General features: G+C 45.3%; 1 protein-coding gene across 5 annotated transcripts in view; it reads left to right on the top strand.

Moving 5' to 3' along the window:
• PIGN (phosphatidylinositol glycan anchor biosynthesis class N) overlaps positions 1-24,024 on the top strand; it is a 503,276-nt gene that overhangs the window by 47,702 nt on the left and 431,550 nt on the right. For all 5 annotated transcript variants that reach the window (XM_069730623.1, XM_069730624.1, XM_069730625.1 and 2 more), the window contains exons 4-8: positions 2,167-2,265; positions 3,420-3,526; positions 3,711-3,835; positions 12,101-12,231; positions 20,385-20,492. In XM_069730623.1, the coding sequence (XP_069586724.1) occupies positions 2,167-2,265; positions 3,420-3,526; positions 3,711-3,835; positions 12,101-12,231; positions 20,385-20,492 (570 nt within the window). The remainder of the gene's footprint in view (positions 1-2,166; positions 2,266-3,419; positions 3,527-3,710; positions 3,836-12,100; positions 12,232-20,384; positions 20,493-24,024) is intronic.

The raw sequence follows: 24,024 nt of genomic DNA, 5'->3' as shown, positions 1-24,024 counted from the left end.
TCTTAATAGCCTCGTTCTGGCCGAAGAGACCTTGGTTCTCTTGGATGAGGAAAATGTCAATATCCGACCCATGGGTATTACCAGACCTCCAAGATCTACTGTCACAGGGCCCAGTCCATCATCCGCAGGTCAAGAATTTGCACTTGACAGCTTGGCTCTTGAAAGGAAACTATTAGAAAGCAGAGGGTTCTCTCCGGGATTAATTTCAACTTTATTACAAAATAGGAAGCCGGTTACAACGAAACAGTACGGAAAGATATGGAAAAAGTTTCTTTCATCGTCAGGTGCGAAAATAGGGAAAGAAATTCCCCTTAATTCCATATTAGAGTTTCTACAAAATGGGTTGGAGATGGGTTTGGCCACTAGTACCCTAAAAGTTCATGTGGCAGCATTGGGAGCCCTATTTAATTTTGATTTAGCTTCAAATAGGTGGGTCTCCAGGTTTATCAGAGCAGCTGGGAGATCGAGACCTCTTCCAGTAAAAGTTGTTCCTCAATGGGATTTAAACTTGGTCCTTAAAGCCCTGACTAGACCACCCTTTGAACCATTACATGAAACTTCAATAAAAAACCTGTCTCTCAAAACCGCCCTGTTGGTCGCCCTCACATCTGCCCGCAGGGTTAGCGACTTACAGGCTCTTTCAGCTAACCCCCCTTACACACAGTTATTAGAGGATAGGGTCATTTTAAAGATAGACCCAGCATATCTCCCGAAAGTGGCTTCCAAGTTTCACAGATCTCAAGAGATCTCTCTCCCCTCCTTCTGTCCCAACCCTAAAAATAAGGAGGAACAAATATTGCATACACTAGATGTAAGAAGATGCCTCTTACAATACTTAGGAGTCACTAGAGAGAGTAGGGAGGATCCCTCTCTGTTTGTGTGTTTTCAGGGTCCCCGGAAGGGGAAAAAAGCATCCAAGGCCACTATAGCAAGGTGGATCACGGATGCCATCAGCCTTTCATACTCGGCAAGTGGAATGTCCGTTCCCGGGGTGGTCATCAAGGCTCACTCGACAAGGGCAGTGGCAACTTCTTGGGCGGAGAAGGCCGGAGCTTCTATTGACCAGATATGTAGAGCTGCTACCTGTTCCTCACCATCCACATTCGATAGGCACTATAGATTGGACCTAATCTCCTCTTCAAACCTTACCTTCGGTAAAAGGGTTCTGGAAGCAGTGGTCCCTCCCTGAATGTACTATCTATGCAAATCTCTTCGTGGTGCCGTCATGGGCGACAGAGAAAAATATAGTTCTTACCGATAACGGTATTTCTCTGAGCCCATGACGGCACCCGTACATTCCCTCCCTTCACTTATGGGTGCACACATCAACATAGTGCCATAGTCTATTCATAGTTTTTTAAAGTCACGCGGTATCTCGTTTATGATAAATAGTTAAAACTAACAAATGTTTTAGTAGTCTCCCATCATTGTCTATGTAAAACAACTGATGCGGGAGAGTGGTACCGCCTTTTTATCTGTAGGTTTCCTGTCCTTGGTGGGCGGATCCCCTCTCTCCGTGGTGCCGTCATGGGCTCAGAGAAATACCGTTATCGGTAAGAACTATATTTTTTCCCCTCTTGTAGACACCATTGATAAACCAGGTGCGTTGCCATGATGTGTCTTGTTAGGTTGTATCTCTTCTATTTAGTAGGCTCCGTGTAAGAAGTGCATCTGTTCCAGTGAGTAATCCCCGGCTATTTTCTTAGTAACATGCATACTTTCCATACATTAGCACACCAGTGCTTTTCTGTAGCAGACAAATGGAAAGTTCTAGCTGTGATTTTATTCCCAAACTCCACTGACTTGTGCCTGCGATATCAGGCTGGTGATATAATAAGATAAAAGTCTGGAGTAATTTAGTTATAAATAATAGTCATGATGTCTCCTGCATCTGAAACCCGTGACCTTTCCAAAAAATGAAAATCCGGACGTCACTGCTGGAAAGTGGTATGATGAATGATGTAGGCAGTGCTAGTGCAGAAGTAATTGTAGGCTGCAATAATCCCTAACATTTACATAGTGATGGCCGTGGGAAACTGAGGAAACCAGACCAGAGCTTCCAAAATGCTGATTTTAGCTTAAGCTTTTTATTTCATATACAATATGTATATACGGTAATGGTGTATATCACATTTCTATTATAATATTATTATTATCATTCTATAGGCTGGAAGGAGAATCCAGTAGAATTTGATTCTGTCTTCAATGAAAGTACCTACACTTGGAGCTGGGGTAGCCCAGATATCTTACCCATGTTTGCTAAAGGTATGAACGTTAGACTATATGGGGAGATAGGAGAGGGGAGAGTTGTACATTTTAAAAGTACTCATTCATTGTCTAGATTGAAAAGAAATGCTATGGCAGGAATGAATCAGAAAGTTCAGACTATTGGCTTGAAGCACTTCTTTTTTTTTTCAGCACTCTGGGCAAAACATCTAGTTAATGCATGGCTCAACCAGATCTCAATTTGATTTAAAGAGGTCCTTTTTTGTGTTGAACTGGACTCACAGTGCAATAGTGGCTGCAGATAAGTGCTGAGAAATCAGCAAGTAAAGAAGTTGTCCACTACTTGGACAACTTCTTCTCGTACCCCTTGCTTGGACCCATAAATTAATAAAGCCTTTGCTCCTCTCCCATGCTGGCGCAGTTCCCACGGTGTCAGCACTCAGTCTCCCGGGACTCCCATGCTGTTTTTGTGACACGTGACGCCTTTGCCCAATCAACATGGCGTCACTGTCAAATTGAGCAGGAAGAGGGAGAGCGAGATCAGCTTCATGTTTGATTTGTCCAAAAGTAGGGCTGGTGTTATATGCCACAACAACCGCACAGGAGCCCGGAAGAGCAAGTGTGGTCACCACGCCGCCACAGGAGGTGAGTCCAGGCTTTATTTTATGGGGGCCAAACATTTTGATCAGTAAGGGGTTGTTCTTGTAGTGGACAAGCCCTTTAAAGTATTTGGCCCCCAATAAGTTAATTTTTATTTAGTCCAGTATCTGGGAGAGTGGTATGAAAAGGCACACACCCAGAGAAGATGGTGAAGAAATGCCCAGTTGGTCTACAAGTATTGATTTCACATAGTGTGCTCCTAAAGCAACAAATGTGAATATCTCATCAATGAAGTGACACAGTGCAAAACTGAAAAGAGTAGCTGAATCGGGAGCGCTCAGGGATTTTTACAAGTTGGCTCATTTTTTTTTTAGCACAAGACAGGTCCTCTTTATAGCTCTAATTTTATTCATGGACATCATTGTTCAGTTTGTTGTGCTTCTTTTACCCAATAAATAATTTGTAAAATTAATAAAATCACTGTTATAAAAATGGTCTACTGTATAGCTCTATCAAAGCCATCATGAAATTGTTAGAAACTGAAGCTGTGTAGTACATGAAAACGGTCTAGATTTTTCTTTACTTATTTTCAGGCGCCAGTGGCGACCATGTTTTTACACACTGTTACTTGGCAGAAAATGAAGACTTTGCATCTGAAGATGCAACCATATTGGATACCTGGGTTTTTGACCAAGTGAAGGTGAGTCTATATATTCAGAATTATCACACAAAGGGTTCCAGAAAAATGGTAGAAATGGTAACCCAAATAAGGTACACATTATAGATCTGTCAAGATTTGATATCAAAACTATTCTATATTATTATTTTAGATAAATAATGTAGCCATGTAAAATGCAGACATTCAAAGAAAATGTCCCTTTTAGTCTTTCTTCAGGTCTGCTCAAAGGAACCAAACCATGATGCACATGCTTAATGAAGAGAAAGTAGTTTTCTTTCATCATCTCCTTGGATTGGATACCAATGGGCACGCTCACCGCCCAGGTTCACGGTATGTACTTAGTACATGCACTGGAAAATAAACTGACTATAATAACGTCAGTAACTATACATCACAAATGGCAGATTAGTAAGAAATGATCAGCACTGTCATTTTCCTGCACCACCGCTGTGAATGGATCGTGAGAATTACAGAGATCATATAGTAATGGATTATCCTAGTGAAGATGTATCACTTTGTAATATGGGGGTTACACTTCATCCAAAATTATTTGCCAACTTCATGCAATATCATTAGTGATGAGCGACCATGCCAGGATAAGGTGTTATCCGCGCGCGTGCTCGGGTGCTAACTGAGTGACCTTGGCGCGCTCGAATATTATGTTCGAGTCCCCGCACTTGCATCTATCGGTGCTGTTCAACAGCCGCAGCACATGCAGGGATTGGCTATGGCCTCTTTCACATTTAAGTCTTTTTGTTTCCGTCCAAATCCGTCGTTTTGTGAAAAAAAAAAAAAACGGATCCAGCAAATGTTGCTGATGGATCCATTTTTTTTTTCTCATAGACTTGTATTAGCGACGGATTGTGACGGATGGCCTTCCGTTTCATCCGTCGTACGACGAATCCGTCGTAAATTCTGTGTCCGTCGGGCGGAGACAATGCACATAGAAATGTTTTTTGTGTACGTCGTAAAATCGCCCAGTGACGGATCCAGTGCTGTCCGTCATTGGCTATAATGGAAGCCAATGGACGCAGGATCCATCGATGACCTCTCTCTCTCTCGTCAAAAAAACGGATCCAGTGCATCCGTTTTTTACAATCGCCACAGGATCCGTCTTTTCAAGACTTTGACGGATTGTGACTGATTCTAAAAAACGGATGTGTGAAAGAGGCCTTACAAACAGGCAATGTGTTGTTGGTGTCAAACGCCCACGAAGCAGGCCCGGGGGATCGAATATATTTTTCGGGTATGCCAAAAACACTCGGTTAACACCAGAGCATGCTCTGATAACTCCTTATCCCAGCACGTTCGCTCATCGATAATTATCAAATTTATTCAGTCGCCATGACAGCACAACGAGAGAGGGGATCCGCCCTTCAGGGACAGGAAACCTACAGACATAAAAAGGGCGGTACCTCTCTCCCACGTCAGTTTGGTTTCCTGTCCCTGACAGCGGAACCTCTTGCAGACAGGCCCTGACAAGAGGGTCGAAGTAAGAAGACTCCCCACTCCTGGCGGCCCGGTACAGGTAGCGGGGGTCCCCTACCTCGGCCCGTCCAGGGGGCAGGAAGCACCACACGGCAGGGGCACTGCGCGGTGTAGGTGACAGCAGGAGGAAGCAGCCTCTGATAGGCTAGCTTCTCAGGCAACCGCACATACCTATGGAGGTGCTTGGCTGCTCAGGGTCCCGGGAGTCATGGCTGGTCCGGGCGGGGACGCGGCATTGGTCCGGGGGGATTGCTGGCGTCCTGGTCCGCGTGTCGGCTTGGCGCCGCCGCTGCGTCCTGAAGGGGGCGTGTCCGGATGACGCGGCGGGCGGCACGGCCGGATGACGCGGCTGGGCATGCGCAGTAGCGTCATCTCCGGCTAATGGCGGCGCCCAGCTGCGGGATCAGTCTGGGCTTCAGGGAGGGGTAGCGCAGCACAGCGGCAGACGGTTTAATGGCCACCTGGGATTCCCTGCTGGCCCCCATCCGGGGGCGGTACCTTGGGGGGTATTTAATGCGGCAAGCTGGGATAATCAGAGTTCCTCACCCATTCCATAATGGAGTCGCCAGAAGGAACTACCAGCCAGCAGCAGCAGGAGCCGCAGCAGCTGTCAGATAAGCCTCGTAGAAGCTCCCAGCGTCGGTCTAGTGGCAGTAGCCGCGCTGGTGGAGCTAAGGAGGCACGGATCTCTATACCAAAATCCTCAGCCCGTAAATATTTGCCGGCTTCGAAGGATCCCCCATCTACGGTACCACTCATTACTGGACGGGGTAAGTGAGCTTCGTGAAAGTCCACTTAGTGATGGTTGTGTTCCCCTTGTCTTTTTTCCTCATCAGGGGAGGAAAAGTTTGTCCAAAGCCAAACATAGGCAGTGTGCCGAATGTGCAGAGCCGCTTCCAGATGGACATTTGAGGAAGTTATGTAAAATATGTATTCAACGTTTACTGGAGGAGGAGGCGCCTGATCTAACCTCTACAATAAGAGAGATGGTGAGACAGGAAATTAAAGGTGCCGAGAGATCCAAATCTCGGGGGGCAGAAGCTAAAAGGTCATCCCCTTTACCTGAGGTAGATTCGGATTCGGGTGAGCTGAGCTCAGGGTCTCTTCCGTCCACTTCCTCCTCTGAGGATCAGGAGTCTGCTCGAGCCTGTTTGTCCCTAGAAAGGGTTAACCATCTGGTCAAAGCAGTTAACAGCACAATGGGGATAGAAGATACCCAATCGGAATGTTCCATTCAGGATGTTATGTTCAGGGGTATTGAGCGAAAATCCCGAAGAGCCTTTCCAGTGATTGACAAGATCAAATCGTTAATCTCAAAAGAATGGAAGAAACCAGAAAGGAAGGGGTCGCTTCCGCCAGCCTTTAAAAGACGGTATCCCTTTGAAGAAGCGGCTTCGTCCTCATGGGATAAAGTCCCGAAGTTGGATGCGGCAGTCGCTAAGGCATGCAAAAAGTCGTCTCTCCCCTTCGACGACTTGGGAAATTTGAAAGACCCGTTAGATAGGAAAGCCGACATCTTCCTTAAGGGAGCTTGGGAGACTTCAGCAGGGTCTCTGAGGCCAGCCATTGCAGCCACTTGTACCGCTCGATCCTTGATGGTTTGGTTGGGTCACCTCGAAGATCAGCTCAGAGATAAAGTCCCTAGGTCGGAAATATTGTCCTCTATGTCCACAATCCAGGATGCCGCAGCCTTCCTCTCAGATGCTTCAGCAGATTCGGTCAGATTGGCCGCCAGGTCCTCGGCATTATCCAATGCAGCCAGGAGAGCACTATGGATAAAATGCTGGCCAGGGGACTTACAAGCTAGAACAAAATTATGTAGCATTCCCTGTGAAGGGGCTCACTTGTTCGGACCAGTCCTAGACGAGCTATTGGAAAAAGCAGGGGATAGTAAAAAACGCTTTCCCTTCCTAGGAAGACCCTTCTACAGACGGGACTATAATAGAGGATGGTCCAACCGCAGAAGACCATATAGAGATTCCAACAGAGAATCTACTAGATATGACAACAGCAGAAGAAGGGGTAGAGGATTTATGTTTAATCCTTCACGAGAGGTTAAGAAACCACAATGACTAGCGGACCAGGTGGGGGGTAGGCTTTCGGCCTTCTACCCAGCCTGGGTGCAGATTACAAACAATCCATGGATTCTAGGCATTGTGGAGAAAGGCCTAACCTTAGACTTCCACCATACTCCTCGGGACAAATTTATGTTAACACCTGTTCGTTCCTCCTCTACAGAGCAGTTGGCACTAGAGTCTGAGGTCCGGGAGCTCCAACAGAAGAATGTTCTAGTCAGAGTCCCTGCAGGCGAGGAAGGTAGGGGGTTTTATTCCCCTCTGTTCCTGGTCAAAAAACCTGATGGTTCATATCGCACCATTATTAATTTAAAAGGCCTGAATAATTTTCTGTTCATACCCTCCTTCAAAATGGAGTCGGTCAAGACAGCAATAAAATTACTCTTTCACCACTGTTTTATGGTTGTCTTAGATCTCAAAGACGCCTATTACCATGTACCAATTCATATTGATCATCAGAGATTTCTTAGGGTGGCGGTCTCACTAGCTGGCACAGTAGAACACTTTCAATATCAGGCACTTCCGTTCGGAGTCGCAGTTGCACCCAGGGTGTTCATAAAAATCATGGTGGAGGTTATGGCGCACTTGCATGAACAGGATATATTAATAGTCCCTTACCTGGATGATTTGCTAATTGTGGGTCATTCTGAGTCGCATTGCTCAGACCAACTACAGAAAGTTATGGATGCGTTACACAAATTGGGCTGGATGATCAATATAAAAAAATCGCGCCTTCAGCCCCTAAAAGTACAAGAATTCCTGGGATATGTTATAGACTCTAGTCAGCAGGAATGTCGCCTGCCGGACACAAAGGTTGCGAAGATTAAGCATTTGGTCACCAGGGCAATAAATAATCCCTTAGTATCAGTCAGGGGTGCGATGTCAATCTTGGGCTCTCTTACGTCCTGCATCCCGGCAGTTCTCTGGGCACAGTTCCACACGAGGGCTTTACAGTGGGACGTGTTACACAATTCCCGTCGCCTAAATGCTCACCTCGACAGTAAATTCACACTTTCTGCGGAGACTGTACATTCGCTTGGTTGGTGGACTCACACTTCGAATTTACACAGGGGGGTCCCTTGGATAAATCACATATCTAGGGTGCTGACTACGGACGCTAGCCCCAAAGGGTGGGGGGCTCACTTAGGGGAGGATTGGATTCAGGGACTATGGTCTCTGTCTGAACAGGACTCTTCCTCCAACTTGAAAGAACTGTTGGCAGTAAAACATGCCTTAAATAGATTCCTTGTACCCCTACAGGGTCGACACGTCAGGCTTTTGTCAGACAATCGGGTAACTGTGGCCTACATTAATCGTCAAGGTGGCACGCGATCCAGTACATTGATGGAGGTCGCAAATCATATCTTTCAGGTGGCCGAAGTACATCTTCTCTCCCTGACGGCGCTTCATATAAAAGGAAGTATCAACACCAAAGCCGACTATCTAAGCCGCAACATGCTCAGACAGGGGGAGTGGTCGTTAAATCCAGCCATTTTCAGTCAGATCATCCAGTTATGGGGTTGTCCGGAGATAGACCTTTTTGCCAACAGAGGGAACAAAAAATTACATCAATTCTGCTCCCTAAATCCAAAAGACAACCCATACGCTGTGGACGCTCTGCTGATATCTTGGCACTTCAGGCTCGCGTATGCTTTTCCCCCTCTAAATCTAATTCCCCTAGTCCTGAGGAAGATTCGGGAGGACAAGGCCCGGGTAATCTTGGTAGCTCCATTTTGGCCCAAGAGGGCTTGGTTTCCTTGGCTGAGAAAGATGTCTGTCTGCCAACCATGGATTCTTCCAGAGCTACCAGATCTGCTCTCCCAGGGACCAATCCTCCATCCTCAAGTAGCCAACTTACACCTAGCGGCATGGAACTTGAGAGGTCCTTACTGAGGGGGAAAGGATTCTCTCAGAATCTGGTTAATACTCTCCTTAAAAGTAGAAAACCATCTACAACGGGCATTTATGTGAGAGTATGGAGAAAATTTTTATCTTTTTCAGGGGCTCAAATTGACCAAGAACCATGTATTAACCAGGTTCTTGAATTTTTACAAAAAGGCCTGGAAATGGGCTTGGCCACAAGTACTCTTAGAGTTCAGGTGTCAGCGCTGGGAGCGTTATATAATCTTAATTTAGCCAGTAATCACTGGATTGCTAGATTCTTTAAAGCAGTCACCAGGTCTAGACCAATTATTAAACAAAGGTTAGTCCCATGGGACCTAAATTTAGTACTCTCAGCCCTGACGCAAGCCCCATTCGAGCCCATTGATACTATTCCTGTGAAGATCCTGTCAATCAAAACAGCCCTGTTAGTTGCTCTCACATCTGCTAGGAGGGTTAGTGATCTGCAGGCACTCTCCAGACATCCACCATACATGCAAGTTAGGGAGGATAGGGTCATATTAAAACCCGATCCCCTATATCTGCCTAAAGTTGCGTCTAAATTTCACAGGGTTCAGGAGGTAGTCCTTCCCTCCTTTTGCTCCAATCCTACTAACGATAAAGAACGTAAATTCCATTGCTTAGATGTGAGGAGATGCCTCCTTAGATATATTACAGTTTCAGATTCCTGGAAAAAAGATAACTCTTTATTTGTAGCCTATCAAGGGGTAAGGAAAGGTCTTAGAGTATCTAAAAACACTCTAGCCAGATGGATTAGGGAGGCAATCTCTCTCGCTTATACCGCAGGTGGCAACGAAGTTCCAGATGGTATAAAGGCACACTCCACGCGAGCCATGGCATCTTCCTGGGCGGAGAGGTCAGAAGTGTCAATCGAAGACATATGTAAGGCGGCCACATGGTCTTCCCCTTCTACCTTTCTTAGACATTACAGATTAGATCTGGGTAGTTCCTCAGACCTTACGTTTGGGAGAAGAGTGCTAGAAGCTATTATCCGCCCCTAAATCTTTCGTCTCTGAAAGTCTCTCGTTGTGCTGTCATGGCGACTGAATAAATACGTACGCTACTCACCTGGTAGCAGTGTTTTTTCAGGAGCCATGACAGCACCCTTAGATTCCCTACCCTATATTTTTGGATGATACAACACCCTGTTAATCTTGAGTTAAAGTTTATGTTCACTTGCATAATAAAAAGTATTCATGTATATACTGCATCTGTGTTACTAACCAAGGTGGTCCTCTCATGCTCTGGAAACAACTGACGTGGGAGAGAGGTACCGCCCTTTTTATGTCTGTAGGTTTCCTGTCCCTGAAGGGCGGATCCCCTCTCTCGTTGTGCTGTCATGGCTCCTGAAAAAACACTGCTACCAGGTGAGTAGCGTACGTATTTTTCTTTTATAGGCAATGCAGCAGGTAATAGATTGATAGCGAAGCTAATCTTTTGACTCCTTCCCAACTTGTATGAAGCTTTTATGTTACTTGTCATGCGTGGATGTATGGTGTAGAATCGGGAGCTGAGCCCGCTCCCTACATGGTGGGTGCTGGCTGTGTGTGACGTCTATTACCTACATCTAGCAGTAGTGACTGGAGCTAGCTTCGACAAATGCTGTTTAACCACTTAGGAGCCACTGTCACAACAGAAGCATTTAATATGTCCATCTAGAGGGTCCATTATGTTGCCCACACCCCTGATCCTTCTGATGCCACTGCATGCTGCTGATTGGTTACCATGAAAGATGGTCACCTGTGTATTTGATGTCGTCATGTCCATAAAAGTCTCCATCAAAATATGATTATTTAACGCATACTTGAAACGCCATAAAGAAAAATAAATCAATAAGAATGACAGAATTGCCATAGAAGTTCTAATATTTTATCAATTTCCAAAAAGTGAGTGAGCAATAGAGAAATCTAAATCTAATCAATATTTGGTGTGACCTCTCCTTTTGTTCATCCACTTTGCATTTTGTTAATAGATGAAAAATCAAGTATTAACAGTTCTATTTTTGAGAGCATTTTTTTCACACCTGCCTAAAAAATGTGAGCACACACACCACCCCCATCCTCACATGAGCCACAAAAGCAAGCCCTCATGGCTATGTTGTTGGAAAAATAAAAAGGTTATGGTTCTTTTAAGAAGGAGATGAAAAATCTAAAGTTCAAAAAAGAAAAAATTGTTCTAATCGGAAGAATTTAAATAAAATTCTGACATTTTTTATCTTTCTTAAAGTTTTTTTCGTAGTACTGTAGTACATTTTCAGCGTTTCTTTTTAAGATAACCTCTGTATTCTGCTATGGATGATCTCCTATTCCGTCATCCAAAATACCCAAGTGTCATTCACATCGGGATGAAACCCAAACGTAGGTACATAAGACAAAACAGTGGGGGGGGGGGCTTTAATAATGATGTTCCAGTTAGATGATACAAAGCCAGACAAGACTGGCAGAGCCAAATTTATTGGCGTCTGATAATCTTACTACTTCTTGCTAGACATTTTAGATGTTTTCTCCTTTTTATGAAACCTCTTGGTAAGCTTACCTTATTCTACTACTTTACACCAATTCTTTGTACCTGTTTTGTACCATTTTTTTAGCACATTTTGGACCGTAATTCTGGTGCATTTTGCTTACTTTGGTAGTTTGATGTGTGCGCGTGAGACGCAACATATAAAATATTCAGTATTATACCCAATGTTTCAATAAAATACGTGACCATCATCAGCAAAGTTATCATGCTCCTCAGTCTATGGGGCCTCCTGGAATAGCTCTTTTATGTCATAAAAGGTCCTTAAATAATTTTCTTCAGTGCTTTTCCAGAAATGCATGAAATCTTCAGAACATCTGTACATTTCGTTGTGTTTTCCCACAGATCTATAGTACGAGGTGTTTGTGCCTCTGGAGACTTAGCTGTATTGTTCATGAAATGAAATGGTCTCTGGCGAATGAATGTGACGTGAAGGTCACGCGCATCTTCAGACATTGTCAGATCTCTCCATGAGACAGAAAATTAATAACTAGCTTTCTTTTCAAATGTGTATGGGAAAATGGAACCTATTGCACTTTTCTGTCTTTTTTTTTCATTTCTTTGCTGCTTATCATTACAATGAGTGTGTTTCTGATCCATTCCCAAAAAGCGAGTACAAAGACAATGTGAAGAAAGTTGATGAAGGAGTCAAAGAGATGGTAACCCTGATTGAAGACTTTTATGGAAATGATGATAAAACCGCTTTCATCTTCACCTCTGACCACGGCATGACAGACTGGGGTGAGTAAATCTGTGAATGGCTATGTATTACTCTGTATTTTCTGCAATGCTTTGTATCATCCCCTTTGTAAAGGAAAAAAAAGCCAGTCACATGAGAATTGTCCATAAATAAGGATCTCGATCTTGTGTGATATCTGCGATACTGATTGTGGACGCTTATCAGGGAATATCTTTCCAGCAAAGAAGGCTGCATTGTAGAAGTCCCCATGGTCAGCGCAACTTGTAGGACAATTCAAGAGAGAAGTGGATAACATTTTCTCCTTCGTCTCATTGGGGGACACATGACTGTGGGTGTATGCTACTGCCGCCAGGAGGCTTATGCTAAGTAGACAAAAAAAAAAATTAGCTCCTCCTCCGCAGTATACACACTGACACTGGCCCAGACAGATCCAGTTCATGCTTAGTGTCCGTAGGAGGCACATATCTGGATTTTCCCAGATCTATTTTTTTTTTCCTTTTATTTGTGAAGATGAGACAGGGGCGACGGACCCTTTTGAAGGGGTCCGATCTTCCCAAACCAACAATGGGCGAGCACGTGGAGTGTCGCCTCCACGTAAGCCTCTCCCGCAACGTGGGACATTTTGCCGGACTTATCCCTGACCACCCTAAGGTAACGAAACCCTAGGTTGTACAGGCATACATGGTCTGTCTGTGCAGCCTCCACTTCATCACCAATGCGCTGACAGTGGTGATTAAGAGGCAGACGGTCCCTCTCCTCACCCCTGAAAGGGTGACGGAGTTAGGGTGCCTGCACCATCTTTCCTACATATATATAACGTCCCTCTGACCTTAGGATTTGGCGGGGGCTGGGGGGGCTCCTGCACCGGCTCATTGTGGCTGGGACAGCTTTCTCTGCAGTGGAGCCATGCTGCGGGGAGATCCCGGCGCTTAATTCCGGGTACCTCCTCTCTCGGAGTGCGCTGCTTATTTTAGTCCCTGGCGTCTAAGGCCGCGGGCGGAAGTTCCGCCTCTTTCAGCCGCGTCTCCTTCTCTCTGGATGAGCACAGGGAGTAAAATTAAGGCCCCGGCTTCGGCCTATCACAGGCCGGTTACTTTAGTCCCCGGTGTCTAAGGCCACGGTTCTGAAGTCCCGCCTCTGTCGGCCGCGTCTACTTTCGGGAACGCCCCCTCCTCCCTGGATGAGCTCAGGGAATAAAATTTAGGCCCCGGCTTTGACCTATCGCAGGCCGTAGGCCGGAAACTCCTCCCCCATTCGTGGCTCATCCGCCCTCTAATCAAGCGCATAAGGGGGATAGCGCTGAAGCACTTTACAGTAACAGGCTCCACGGGACGCACGGGGACACAGGACTGGGGTAAGTGCTACTCCTCCCAGCCTGACAGCTGCAATATTTTGATCCAGCAACTTATTTGAAGATGCGGATTATAGCAGCAGTAGAGTCACCATGTCTAGAAGGACTAAGGCTCATATGGTTTTATATACCTCATGTGTTACCTGTCGATCCACCTTTCTGCATGCCCAGAGTAACCGTTTCTGTGAGGCCTGCGATTCCGAACGCGCTCAGGAGCCCTCCCCTGCGACCCTGTCCAGTGTGTCTGTACCTGAGACTGCGGTATCGCCCCCTGAATGGGTCGCGTCCTTAACGCGATCTATGGCGTCCCTAAAAATGGTGATCGAGTCTCTTCAGACCCCGGCTGGGGCCAGGGACAATGGCCTGCAGGGGCCCCGCTCCCTCCAGGCAGATGCAGGGGAAACGAACCCACACGGCGTCTCCCGGTCCGTCGGGTGCATCTGCATCTTTGAGTTCCGTCTTTAATTCTCCCTCACCTGCTGAAATGAGTGAACACGGTTTGGACTATGATTCCGAAGGGTCTCTTGATTTAGAGGCTCCTGATTACCAGGAATCAGTAGACAGCCTCATCGAGGCCGTTAACCAAACCCTGGGAGTAGAGGACGTAGCCACCTTGACTTCTGGTCATAAGGTGTCTTTTAAGAAATTCAAGCAACCTCATAAGGTGTTTTCCACTCATCCTGAGTTTGAGGATTTAGTCCAATGCCACATGGAGCGACCGGACAGACTGTTTTCAGGTCAGAAGGGTCTAGGTGCAAGATACCCTTTTGTTGTGAATTCTGTTGTCGGGCTCCCTCCTATGGTCATGAATGGTACTTCGGCTGGTTCTGTCCATGGACTTCCTCTGGTGGGTGTTTCTGAGTTTCCTTCCACAGGTGACGAGGTTAATTCGTTAGCTGCTGCTCTATTTAACTCCACTTAGATCTTTGCTCCATGCCACCTGTCAATGTTCCAGTATTGGTCTAGTTCACTCCTGGATCGTTCTTGTGACCTGTCTTCCCAGCAGAAGCTAAGTTCCAGCTTGTATTTCTTTGGTTTGCTATTTTTCTGTCCAGCTTGCTATTTAATTTGTTGTCTTGCTTGCTGGAAGCTCTGGGACGCAGAGGGAGCGCCTCCGCACCGTGAGTCGGTGCGGAGGGTCTTTTTGCGCCCTCTGCGTGGTCTTTTTGTAGGTTTTGTGCTGACCGCAAAGTAACCTTTCCTATCCTCGGTCTGTTCAGTAAGTCGGGCCTCACTTTGCTAAATCTATTTCATCTCTGTGTTTGTATTTTCATCTTTACTCACAGTCATTATATGTGGGGGGCTGCCTTTTCCTTTGGGGAATTTCTCTGAGGCAAGGTAGGCTTTATTTTTCTATCTTCAGGGCTAGCTAGTTTCTTAGGCTGTGCCGAGTTGCATAGGGAGCGTTAGGCGCAATCCACGGCTATTTCTAGTGTGTTTGATAGGTTTAGGGATTGCGGTCAGCAGAGTTCCCACGTCCCAGAGCTCGTCCTTATTATCAGTAATTATCAGGTCATTCCGTGTGCTCTTAACCACCAGGTCCATTATTGTCCTGACCACCAGGTCATAACACCCTTTCGCACATGAGCTACGTAAGAAGTGGGCAGAATCCCCTTTGGTAGATCCTCCTGTGTCCCGTTTTGGCCTTTAACACGCTGTTATCTCTGCCCAATAGCTCCTCTATTAGAGATCCGACTGATCGGCTAATAGAAAGCCTGGCTTGTTCTGTGTTTGAGGCCTCAGGCTCAGCCCTCCTGCCATCTTTTGCGGCTACCTGGGTAGCCAAAGCTATGATATCCTGGTCAGAATCTTTGACTAAGGCTCTTCAGGATAGGAACTTACCAGTAGAGGTGACGGAGATGTCAAATCAGATAGCTCTGGCTGGAAGCTACCTGATCAATGCATCCTTGGGTGAAGCAAATTGTGCGGCATTGGCAGCTGCAAATGCAATTTCTATCAGAAGAGCTCTATGGTTGAGGACTTGGAGGGCGGACTCTACTTCAAAGAAATCCCTTACAACTCTTCCTTATCAGAGTGGCCGACTATTTGGCGCAAAATTGGATCAGCTCATATCTGATACCACAGGAAGAAAGAGCAATTTTCTTCCACATCAAAAGATTAAACAGCCGTTTCGTCACCAATTTCAGGCAAGGTTCAAGTCCTTTTGTAACACTAGGTGGACCACAGCATCAAGCTCAGTTGCTTCAGGTCGATCTAACCAAGACGGAGTTCATCAGGTCTGATATAGAGCCAACCCATTGGGAAGAATGCTATCCCAACTACCAAGATCAAGGGGATCTAGGTACCATTGGTTTTCGGCCAAATGACTGGAGGCAGACTCAGGTCATTTTCTTGTTTCATCAGTCCTGGCTCACTGTCGTTCACGACAGATGGGTAAGAGAACTGGTGTTCTCAGGGTACAAGATAGTTTGCCACTCTTCCTCCAAGCCGGTTCTTTCCGTCCCTTATTCCTAGTTCAAAATCCCGTATACAAGCATTGTTCAAGGTTGTTGAAACTTTTCAGCTCAATGGGGTCATTGCTCCCGTTACGAAGGAAAAAAGGTTTCAGGGGTTCTATTCCAACCTGTTCATAGTTCACAAAAAGGATGGGGCTGTAAGACCTATTCTGGACCTAAAATGTTTAAACAAGTTTGTCAGCATTCGTCACTTCCGAATGGAGTCTCCCCGCTCAGTCATTGCGGCTATGGAAAAGGGAGAATTCCTAGCTTCCGTAGATATTCAAGATGCCTATCTTCACATCCCCATATTTCCTTCACATCAAAGATTTCTACGTTTTTCTATAGGCGAACTGCACTTCCAGTTCACAGCCTTGCCTTTCGGGCTCGCCACTGCTCCCAGGGTGTTCACAAAGAAAATGGCAACAGTTATGTCCATCCTGCATTCTCGGGGCATAGTCATCCTGCCATATTTAGACGACCTTTTTGTCAAGGGATCGACTTTTCGGGCATGCGTGGAAAATGTCAGCATCACTCTGGATACTCTGTCCCACCTAGTGTGGATGGTGAATCTGAAAAAGTCGTCCCTAGTACCATCTCGGAAAATCTCTTTTCTAGGGATTGTCTTCGACACCTCCCGAGGTTTGACCGTCCTTCCCCAGGACAAGGTTCTGAGCCTCCGGTAGGAAGCGAAAGTTCTTCGGCAGCCGGGCCCCCACACAATACAGTTTTGCATGAGAGTCTTAGGAAGGATGGTGGCTGCTATAGAAGCAGTGCCATTCGCGCAACTCCATCTTCGTCTGCTCCAACATGCGCTTTTGGCATCCTGGGACAAGAACCCATTCTATCTCAATCTCAAGTGTCGTCTGTCTCCCCAGGTCAGACAAGCTCTAACGTGATGGACAATGAGTTCCTCTCTGCAGCAGGGGAAGTCTTTTCCCCCAGCCCATTGGCTGGTAGTCACGACAGACGCCAGTCTACTCGGTTGAGGAGCAGTGTTTTGCCAACACACAGCCCAACGACTCTGGTCTTCAAGGGAGTCAACCCTCGCGATCAATCTGTTGGAGATGAGGGTGATTCGGCTGGCGCTGCAGCACTTTCATCACTTTCTGGCGAGCCGTCCTGTCCGGATTCATTCAGACAATGCCACGGCTGTGGCATACATAAATCATCAGGGGGGTCCCCGCAGAAGGGCGGCCATGCACGAGGTAAAACAAGTCCTCTACTGGGCTGAGAAAAACCACTCGGTGATCTCGGCAGTCCACATTCCGAGCAAGGAAAACTGAGCGGCGGATTTTCTCAGCCAGCAGGGCCTTGCGTCCGGGGAATGGTCTCCTCATCACAACGTTTTTTGGCAGATATGCCAGCGCTGGGGAACCCCGGACGTGGATCTGATGGATTCCCGGTTGAATGCCAAAAGTACCCAGGTTCGTCGCTCGGTATCAAGATCCACAGGCAATCGCCATAGTTGCATTAGTCCTATCTTGGAACCAGTTTTGTCTCCCATATCTGTTTCCCCCTCTGGCGCTGCTCCCAAAGGTAGTCAGGAAGGTCAAGACAGAGGGAGTCCAAGCAATCCTAGTCGCTCCAGATTGGCCTCGTCGGTCATGTTACACAGACCTAGTACAGCTGCTCGCAGAAATTCCTTGGCGGCTTCCAGAGCGACCGGATCCTCTTGTCGCAGGGCCCGATATTCCACCAGAACTTAGAGGCCCTGCGTTTAACGGCTTGGCCATTGAATCTTGAATTCTAACTCAGGTCGGATTTTCCCTAAAAGTAGCCTCTACTATGATTAACGCCCGGAAATCCGTCTCAGCGCATATTTATCATCACACCTGCAAAGTTTTCCTCTCATGCTGCAGGAAGCGAGGTCTTCCTCCTCTACGGTTCTCCATTCCTAACATTTTAGCATTTCTCCATGCTGATCTGGATTCAGGGCTTGCAAAGTACTCTAGAAGGCAAATATCAGCCTTGTCGGTTCTTTTTCAGTGCAAGATCGCTATCAATTCGCAAGTAAAAACTTTCTTGCAGGGAGTCTCTCACATGGTACCTCCTTACAGGGCTCCCCTGGAAGCTTGTGATCTTAGTTTCTCGGACTGCATCTTTTCGACAGACGGATGTGCTGTTCATTCTTCCTGTGGGTCGTAGGAAGGGACTCGCAGCCTCAAGATCGACCTTAGCCAGATGGATATGATCCGCTATTCAGGAGGCTTGCCGCATCAACGGCATGGTTGTCCCGGCTGGGATCAGGGCACACTCCACTTGAGCGGTAGGGGCTTCCTGGGCACTTCGGCACCAGGCATCGGCAGGTTTGCAAGGCGGCAACATGGTCCAGTCTGCACACCTTTTCCAAGCATTATAACATCCATTCTCAGGCCTCTGCTGATGCAAGTCTGGGAAGAAGGATTCTCCAGACAGCGGTAGCACACCTATAGGGGGTAAGTGCCTAGGGGTTTATTCCGTTGAGTCTTCTTCCCACCCTGGGACTGCTTTGGGACATCCCACAGTTCTGTGTCCCCCAATGAGACGAAGGAAAAATATGAATTTTTGTCTTACCGTAAAATACTTTTCTACGAGTCGCTCATTGGGGGACACAGCTCCCACCCTGTTAGTCTCTTGGATTTTCTTTTTTGATTGTTTTTTTCAGTCGGTGGAGTTATTCTAGACATGTTGTTCTTGCATTAATGCTATTTTATTTTCTTTCTCCTAGGCGACGTGTTAAAGTCAAATATTTCTGATTCATTAAGAGGTGTACACCTCTTAATGAATCATGAAAACCTACAATTAACCATATAATATAAAGGCCCTCTTGACAGAAAAAAGTTGCCTACAAAAATGTCAGGAGTAGAGTGGCCATGGTAAAATTTTTACTATGGCTGTTCTACTCTTTACATTTTTGTAGGCAATCTCTTAATGAATCAGGAGCATCTGACTAGAGTTGTGCGTCTTACCACACACCTTACCCCAATCTCAGACTGGAGTAAGATTTCTGGCGTAAGGAACACCACAGCTCAACATGAATTAAACAAGCTGTGGCGTTACAATCACATGCGACCCCATCCTTTCCAGTTGTGCCCATTATGGTAGAGCTGGAAGAAGCTGTTTTGAAAACTTCGAGTTGTGCAAAAATTTCACGACTTTTCAAAGCAATTTTACGCCAGAATTCTATTGAAATTACTTTAATGAATCGGGGCCGTAGAGAATAAGTGGAGACGTGTCCAATGTGTGGCCTCCTCTTCTCTCTCATGGGGCAGTTCTTAGCTTTGATCTTGTGATCAGTGGGATTGCCACCACAAAGTAAATATTACATTGTTGTCTCCTATCATGTGAATAAGTGAAAACTTGCAAAGTTGGGTGTAACCCTTTAAGGGGTTTAGTTTATTTTTTTGCTGTTTAAGCTTTATATCTATTACATTTCCCTCAGAATCTCCAACACAATTTTGTTAACAACCTTCTATTTGCCATTGGAAGAAGTAAATCATAATTATATGAGTTAGGTTTGTTTTCTAGCATTTCAAGCTAGTAAATCATCAGCAATTCTTAGTTTCCTTTCTCTAAGTCCTCCTTCACACGTCTGTTGTTTAAACGCGTATGTGAAAAAACTGTACCGGAGTCATCAGTGTTTTGGATCAGTGTATCATCCATATGTCCGTTTTTGCCATCAGTGTGTCGTCCGTGTGCCCGTTTTTACCCTCAGTGTGTCATCCGTGTGCCCGTTTTTATCCTCAGTGTGTCATCCGTGTGCCCATTTTTACCATTAGTGCGTCATCCATGTGCCCGTTTTTATCCTCTGTTTGTCATCCGTGTGCCAGTTTTTACCCTCAATGTGTCAACAGTGTGCCGGTTTTTACCATCAGTGTGTCATCCGAAAAATGTCTCCATTTTCGGAGACTCCTAACTTTTTTTTTCTTTCCTGTCGATAGATGGTATCGGAGGGCTTGTTTTTTGCTTGGCAGGCTGATTGTTTTATTGATTCTTTTTTTGGGTACGAAACATTTTTATTGCTTTTTATTGTAAATTTTTTTAGAGAATAAAGTACAACAAATAGTCAGCTGAATTGTATTCCCAGTGCGATTTCCAGATTAATTCCTATGCAAAATAAAATTCTCTTATTGCGCTATTTAAATGCTTCTGTCTGTGATTCACAGTGGCGTTTTAATTGTTAAGACAGCAGCAATCAGAGAGAGCTGCAGTTGCAGCAAGATGATGGCTGTGCATCAAAGCTAACATATTCTGGTTATGGTGCATGAGCTCAGCTTTTGAGCCTGCTCTATATATGGGCACCAGTCATATGACGTACCAGTGCATCACATTTGAGAAGGGGTTAAACTGTTATAAGTAAACCACCAACGATTGGCAGCTTTTGGATGTCTTTATTTTTTCCTAGGGTCCCATGGTGCTGGTCATCATTCTGAAACCTTGACACCACTAGTTGCTTGGGGAGCTGGAGTACATCAAGCAAGAGAAAATCTTCTGCCAGACGAAGTTGCAGCAGGTATGAGCTCTCGAATAAGCGCAAAGGAAGTGAAAACCTTTCAATATAATAAGTGACTCCTTTATAATTATTTTAGTTTGAGCTTTCATCTTAAAAAACCTTCACACACTTTTGTATATTTTAAACTGCTCAAACATAATTGCAATACAAAGGAGGATAGGCCTTGGAATTATGAAAACCACTGGATAGGTAGGCATGTTAAACATATGCAACCAGTATTTTCAAAACATCTTGATATATTCACTTTCTAATACGAGTGTCACAGGCACGAATAGGACTTGCACGCTTTCGCTTGCTATCAATGAGGTGATTAAAAGTTGTCTGAAGAATGTTCTACCACACTAAATGCACTTGGATATGCAGATCATCAAAATCCACCGCTGGCAGCTTCCTTTGCTCACGTAGTCTCATCGCTTCAAAGAATGGATCTGTCATGACTCAGTTGCCGGGTGACCCATCACCAGGGGCTTCTTCTCTGTCCCTACCAATAGGGGGAGCCCTAGCTCGCCCTATTCCCTGTGATACTTCTGAAGAAGAATATGCTGGGACCACCACCCTTGCGTTTTCTCCTGAATCGGCCTTCTTTCTGTTCTCTTCCACCACCCAGGGAAGAGGGATGCTAATGTGCACCACAGTACACCAACCCAACGAAAAAGGCAGCACAAACAAGGGTAACTGAAAATAGCAAGCATACAAAAATTCACTCACAGATAACAGAGGAATTCATCGGGGAGTGGAGGACAGGGGAATAACCAAAGTAAGAGGAGGGAAGGGAATTATCACACGTACAAAACACACAACAGTCACTGTTCTGTCTTCATACACATTGATACGGTGTGCAATCTGACATACAGCATAAACCACTTCTGTCTTCCAAATAAGCATACCGTTCTCTGTATTTTTAACTTGTTCACTGGTTAACAGGTATAGAACATGCGGTAAAACTATAAGAATACAAACAACATAGATAAGTATTGGGCAAATAATCACACAGCTGACACTTTACAATGAACAGAAGTATACAGTATGATGCAAACTTGAACATGGAAATACACAGATCTCTAATAATCATATCTCCTCTGTACTGGCTGCTATACAGTTAATCACATTTCTGTACAATACTGTATTGCAAGAACAAAGATATTAATCTTGCCAGATATGCTTTACCAGGATAGCAAACTCAAGTAGGAGCAGTTACAGGAGGGTAGATAAACGTGTGTCCCTAGAAGTACACAGAAGAAAATGGAGCTTCCTTTTCCCAACATGCCTTGGTTTAATCCCACAATGCAATACTCCACTTGCTGCTAAGGACACAGGTTTTAAACTCAGCCACCACTAGATGGTACTATAATATTACATAAATACAAACCATATTGCCTTCTATTCAAATGGGCAGGACAGTCACAGATATCTCCTCCAAAACTCCTCCTCAGATAAACACTTCTCCATACAGCAAAAGCTAGCTCTGACATGGGTTTGAATCAGGATCCAAATTACAAAGGGGATGGGAGTGGCTAACCGAGCTCAGATGAGAGCTCATACTCCCAGAGTCTCCAACATAGCTGATTAATCGCTGTTCTGCCAAAAGAAATGAACGCCATTTAAAAAATAGGAGAAGTGCAACTTTTCAGCGCAGGAGTAGGAGCAATCAGACACTGTGGTCTTCTGGCTCCTCTCTGTTGCGGTAACCCTGTAACAGGCACATGCTGATCCATTCTGTACTGCAACTGAAATGAGCCGTCACATATAAAGCCTAAGGAGTTAAACTGCATTTACACAAACCATTAAAGGGTATTTACATGACATGGACTTCAAGCCAGATGTTCAACTACAGGTGTTCCATTGATATCACTCCACCATTATCATAGGCAATCAAGGAGCATAGCAAGACTGATATGGAGGCTGGAATTCAGGTCTATTCCCGTCGGCTATGAGTCATACTTTTGTCTTGGACACAGTGATAGCCAGAGATTGGTATGTAGACCAATTGGGTAATTCCATGAAGAGGCGTTCATGAGGGAATATGAAACGCATGTTACTCATGCTACTGTGAGCAGCCTGCTTGGTCAAATCATGCTATCATGGCTTGCAACATCTTCAGACTTGTCTCCCGTCGAGTAAATCTGGAACTTAATTGGTTGTTAAATGCAAAGGGAACTGCCAACGGTGGATTTAGCTGATTAGTGTGCCCAAGTGCATTCCTTAAACAACCATTAATAATCTCACTGATAGCATGATAAGGTACATAAGTGTGTGTAGTTTGCATTACGTAGTGCTTATACTAAATACTGAGTATTTTCATTTGCATATATTTAACATGCCTATTGATGCTGTGATTTTTATAATTTCATGACTTTTGCTTCCTAGTGTTGAGGACTTCACATGTTGAACTGGACACAGGATGTATACGTGGCTGCAGAGCTAAATAATAAAGGTTTTTTGATATTATTATTTATTTATTTATACAGCACCATTGATTCCATGGTGCTGTACATGAGAAGGGGTTACATACAAAATACAGATATCACTTACAGTAAACAAACTAAAAATGATAGACTGGTATAGAGGTAAGAGGATCCTGCCCTTGCGGGCTTACATTCTACAGGATAATGGGGAAGGAGACAGTAGGTCAGGGGGTGCAATAGCTACTGTGGTATTGAGGTGGCAGCGCGGTCTTTGCAGGTTGTAAGATTTTTTTGAAGACATGGGTTTTCAGGTTCTGTTTGAAGGATTCGAATGTGGTGGATAATCGGATGTGTTGGGGCACAGAGTACCAGAGCATGGGGGATATTCAGGAGAAGTCCTGGAGGCGATTGGGTGAGAAACAAATAAATGTAGAGGAGAGACTGAGGTCTTGGGAAGACCGCAGATTATGTGAGGGAAGATATCAGGAGATTAGTTTGGAGATGTACGGAGGAGAAAGGTTATGGATGGCTTTATAGGACACTGTTACTAGTTTGAACTGGATACGCTGGGGAATTGGGAGCCAATGAAGGGATTTGCAAAGGGGGAAGCAGAGGAGTAGGGAGGAGAGAGATAAGCTAGTCAGGCAACTGAGTTAATGAACGGACCGAAGAGGTGCAAGAGTGTTAGCAAGTAGACAACAGAGGAGGATGTTGCAGTAGTCGAGGCGGGAGATGGTGAGGGCATGCACAAGCATTTTAATAGATTGAGGTTTGAGGAAAGGACATATTCTGTAAATATTTTTGAGCTGGAGGCAACAGGAGGTGACAAGAGCTTGGATGTGTGCCTTGAAGGACAGGGCAGAGTGAAGGGTTACTTTAGAGGCAGGGAGTTGTGGTACAGGGGAAAGCGTGATAGCCTTTATTGTGATAGATAGATCAGGTAGGGTAGATACGTGAGATAGAGAAAAGATAATGAGTTCAGATTCGTCCACATTGAGCTTGAGGAAGCGAGAAGAGAAGGAGGATATGGCCAATAGACACTCTGGCATTCTAGATAGCAGAGAGGTGACGTCTGGGCCAGAGAGATAGATCTGAGTGTTGTCAGCATACAGATTGTACTGAAAGTA

Source organism: Ranitomeya imitator, chromosome 6, assembly GCF_032444005.1.
Source record: "Ranitomeya imitator isolate aRanImi1 chromosome 6, aRanImi1.pri, whole genome shotgun sequence".
Lineage (NCBI taxonomy): Eukaryota > Metazoa > Chordata > Amphibia > Anura > Dendrobatidae > Ranitomeya > Ranitomeya imitator.
Note: the sequence above shows the minus strand (reverse complement) of the source record. Positions and strands in the feature narration are given on the sequence as shown.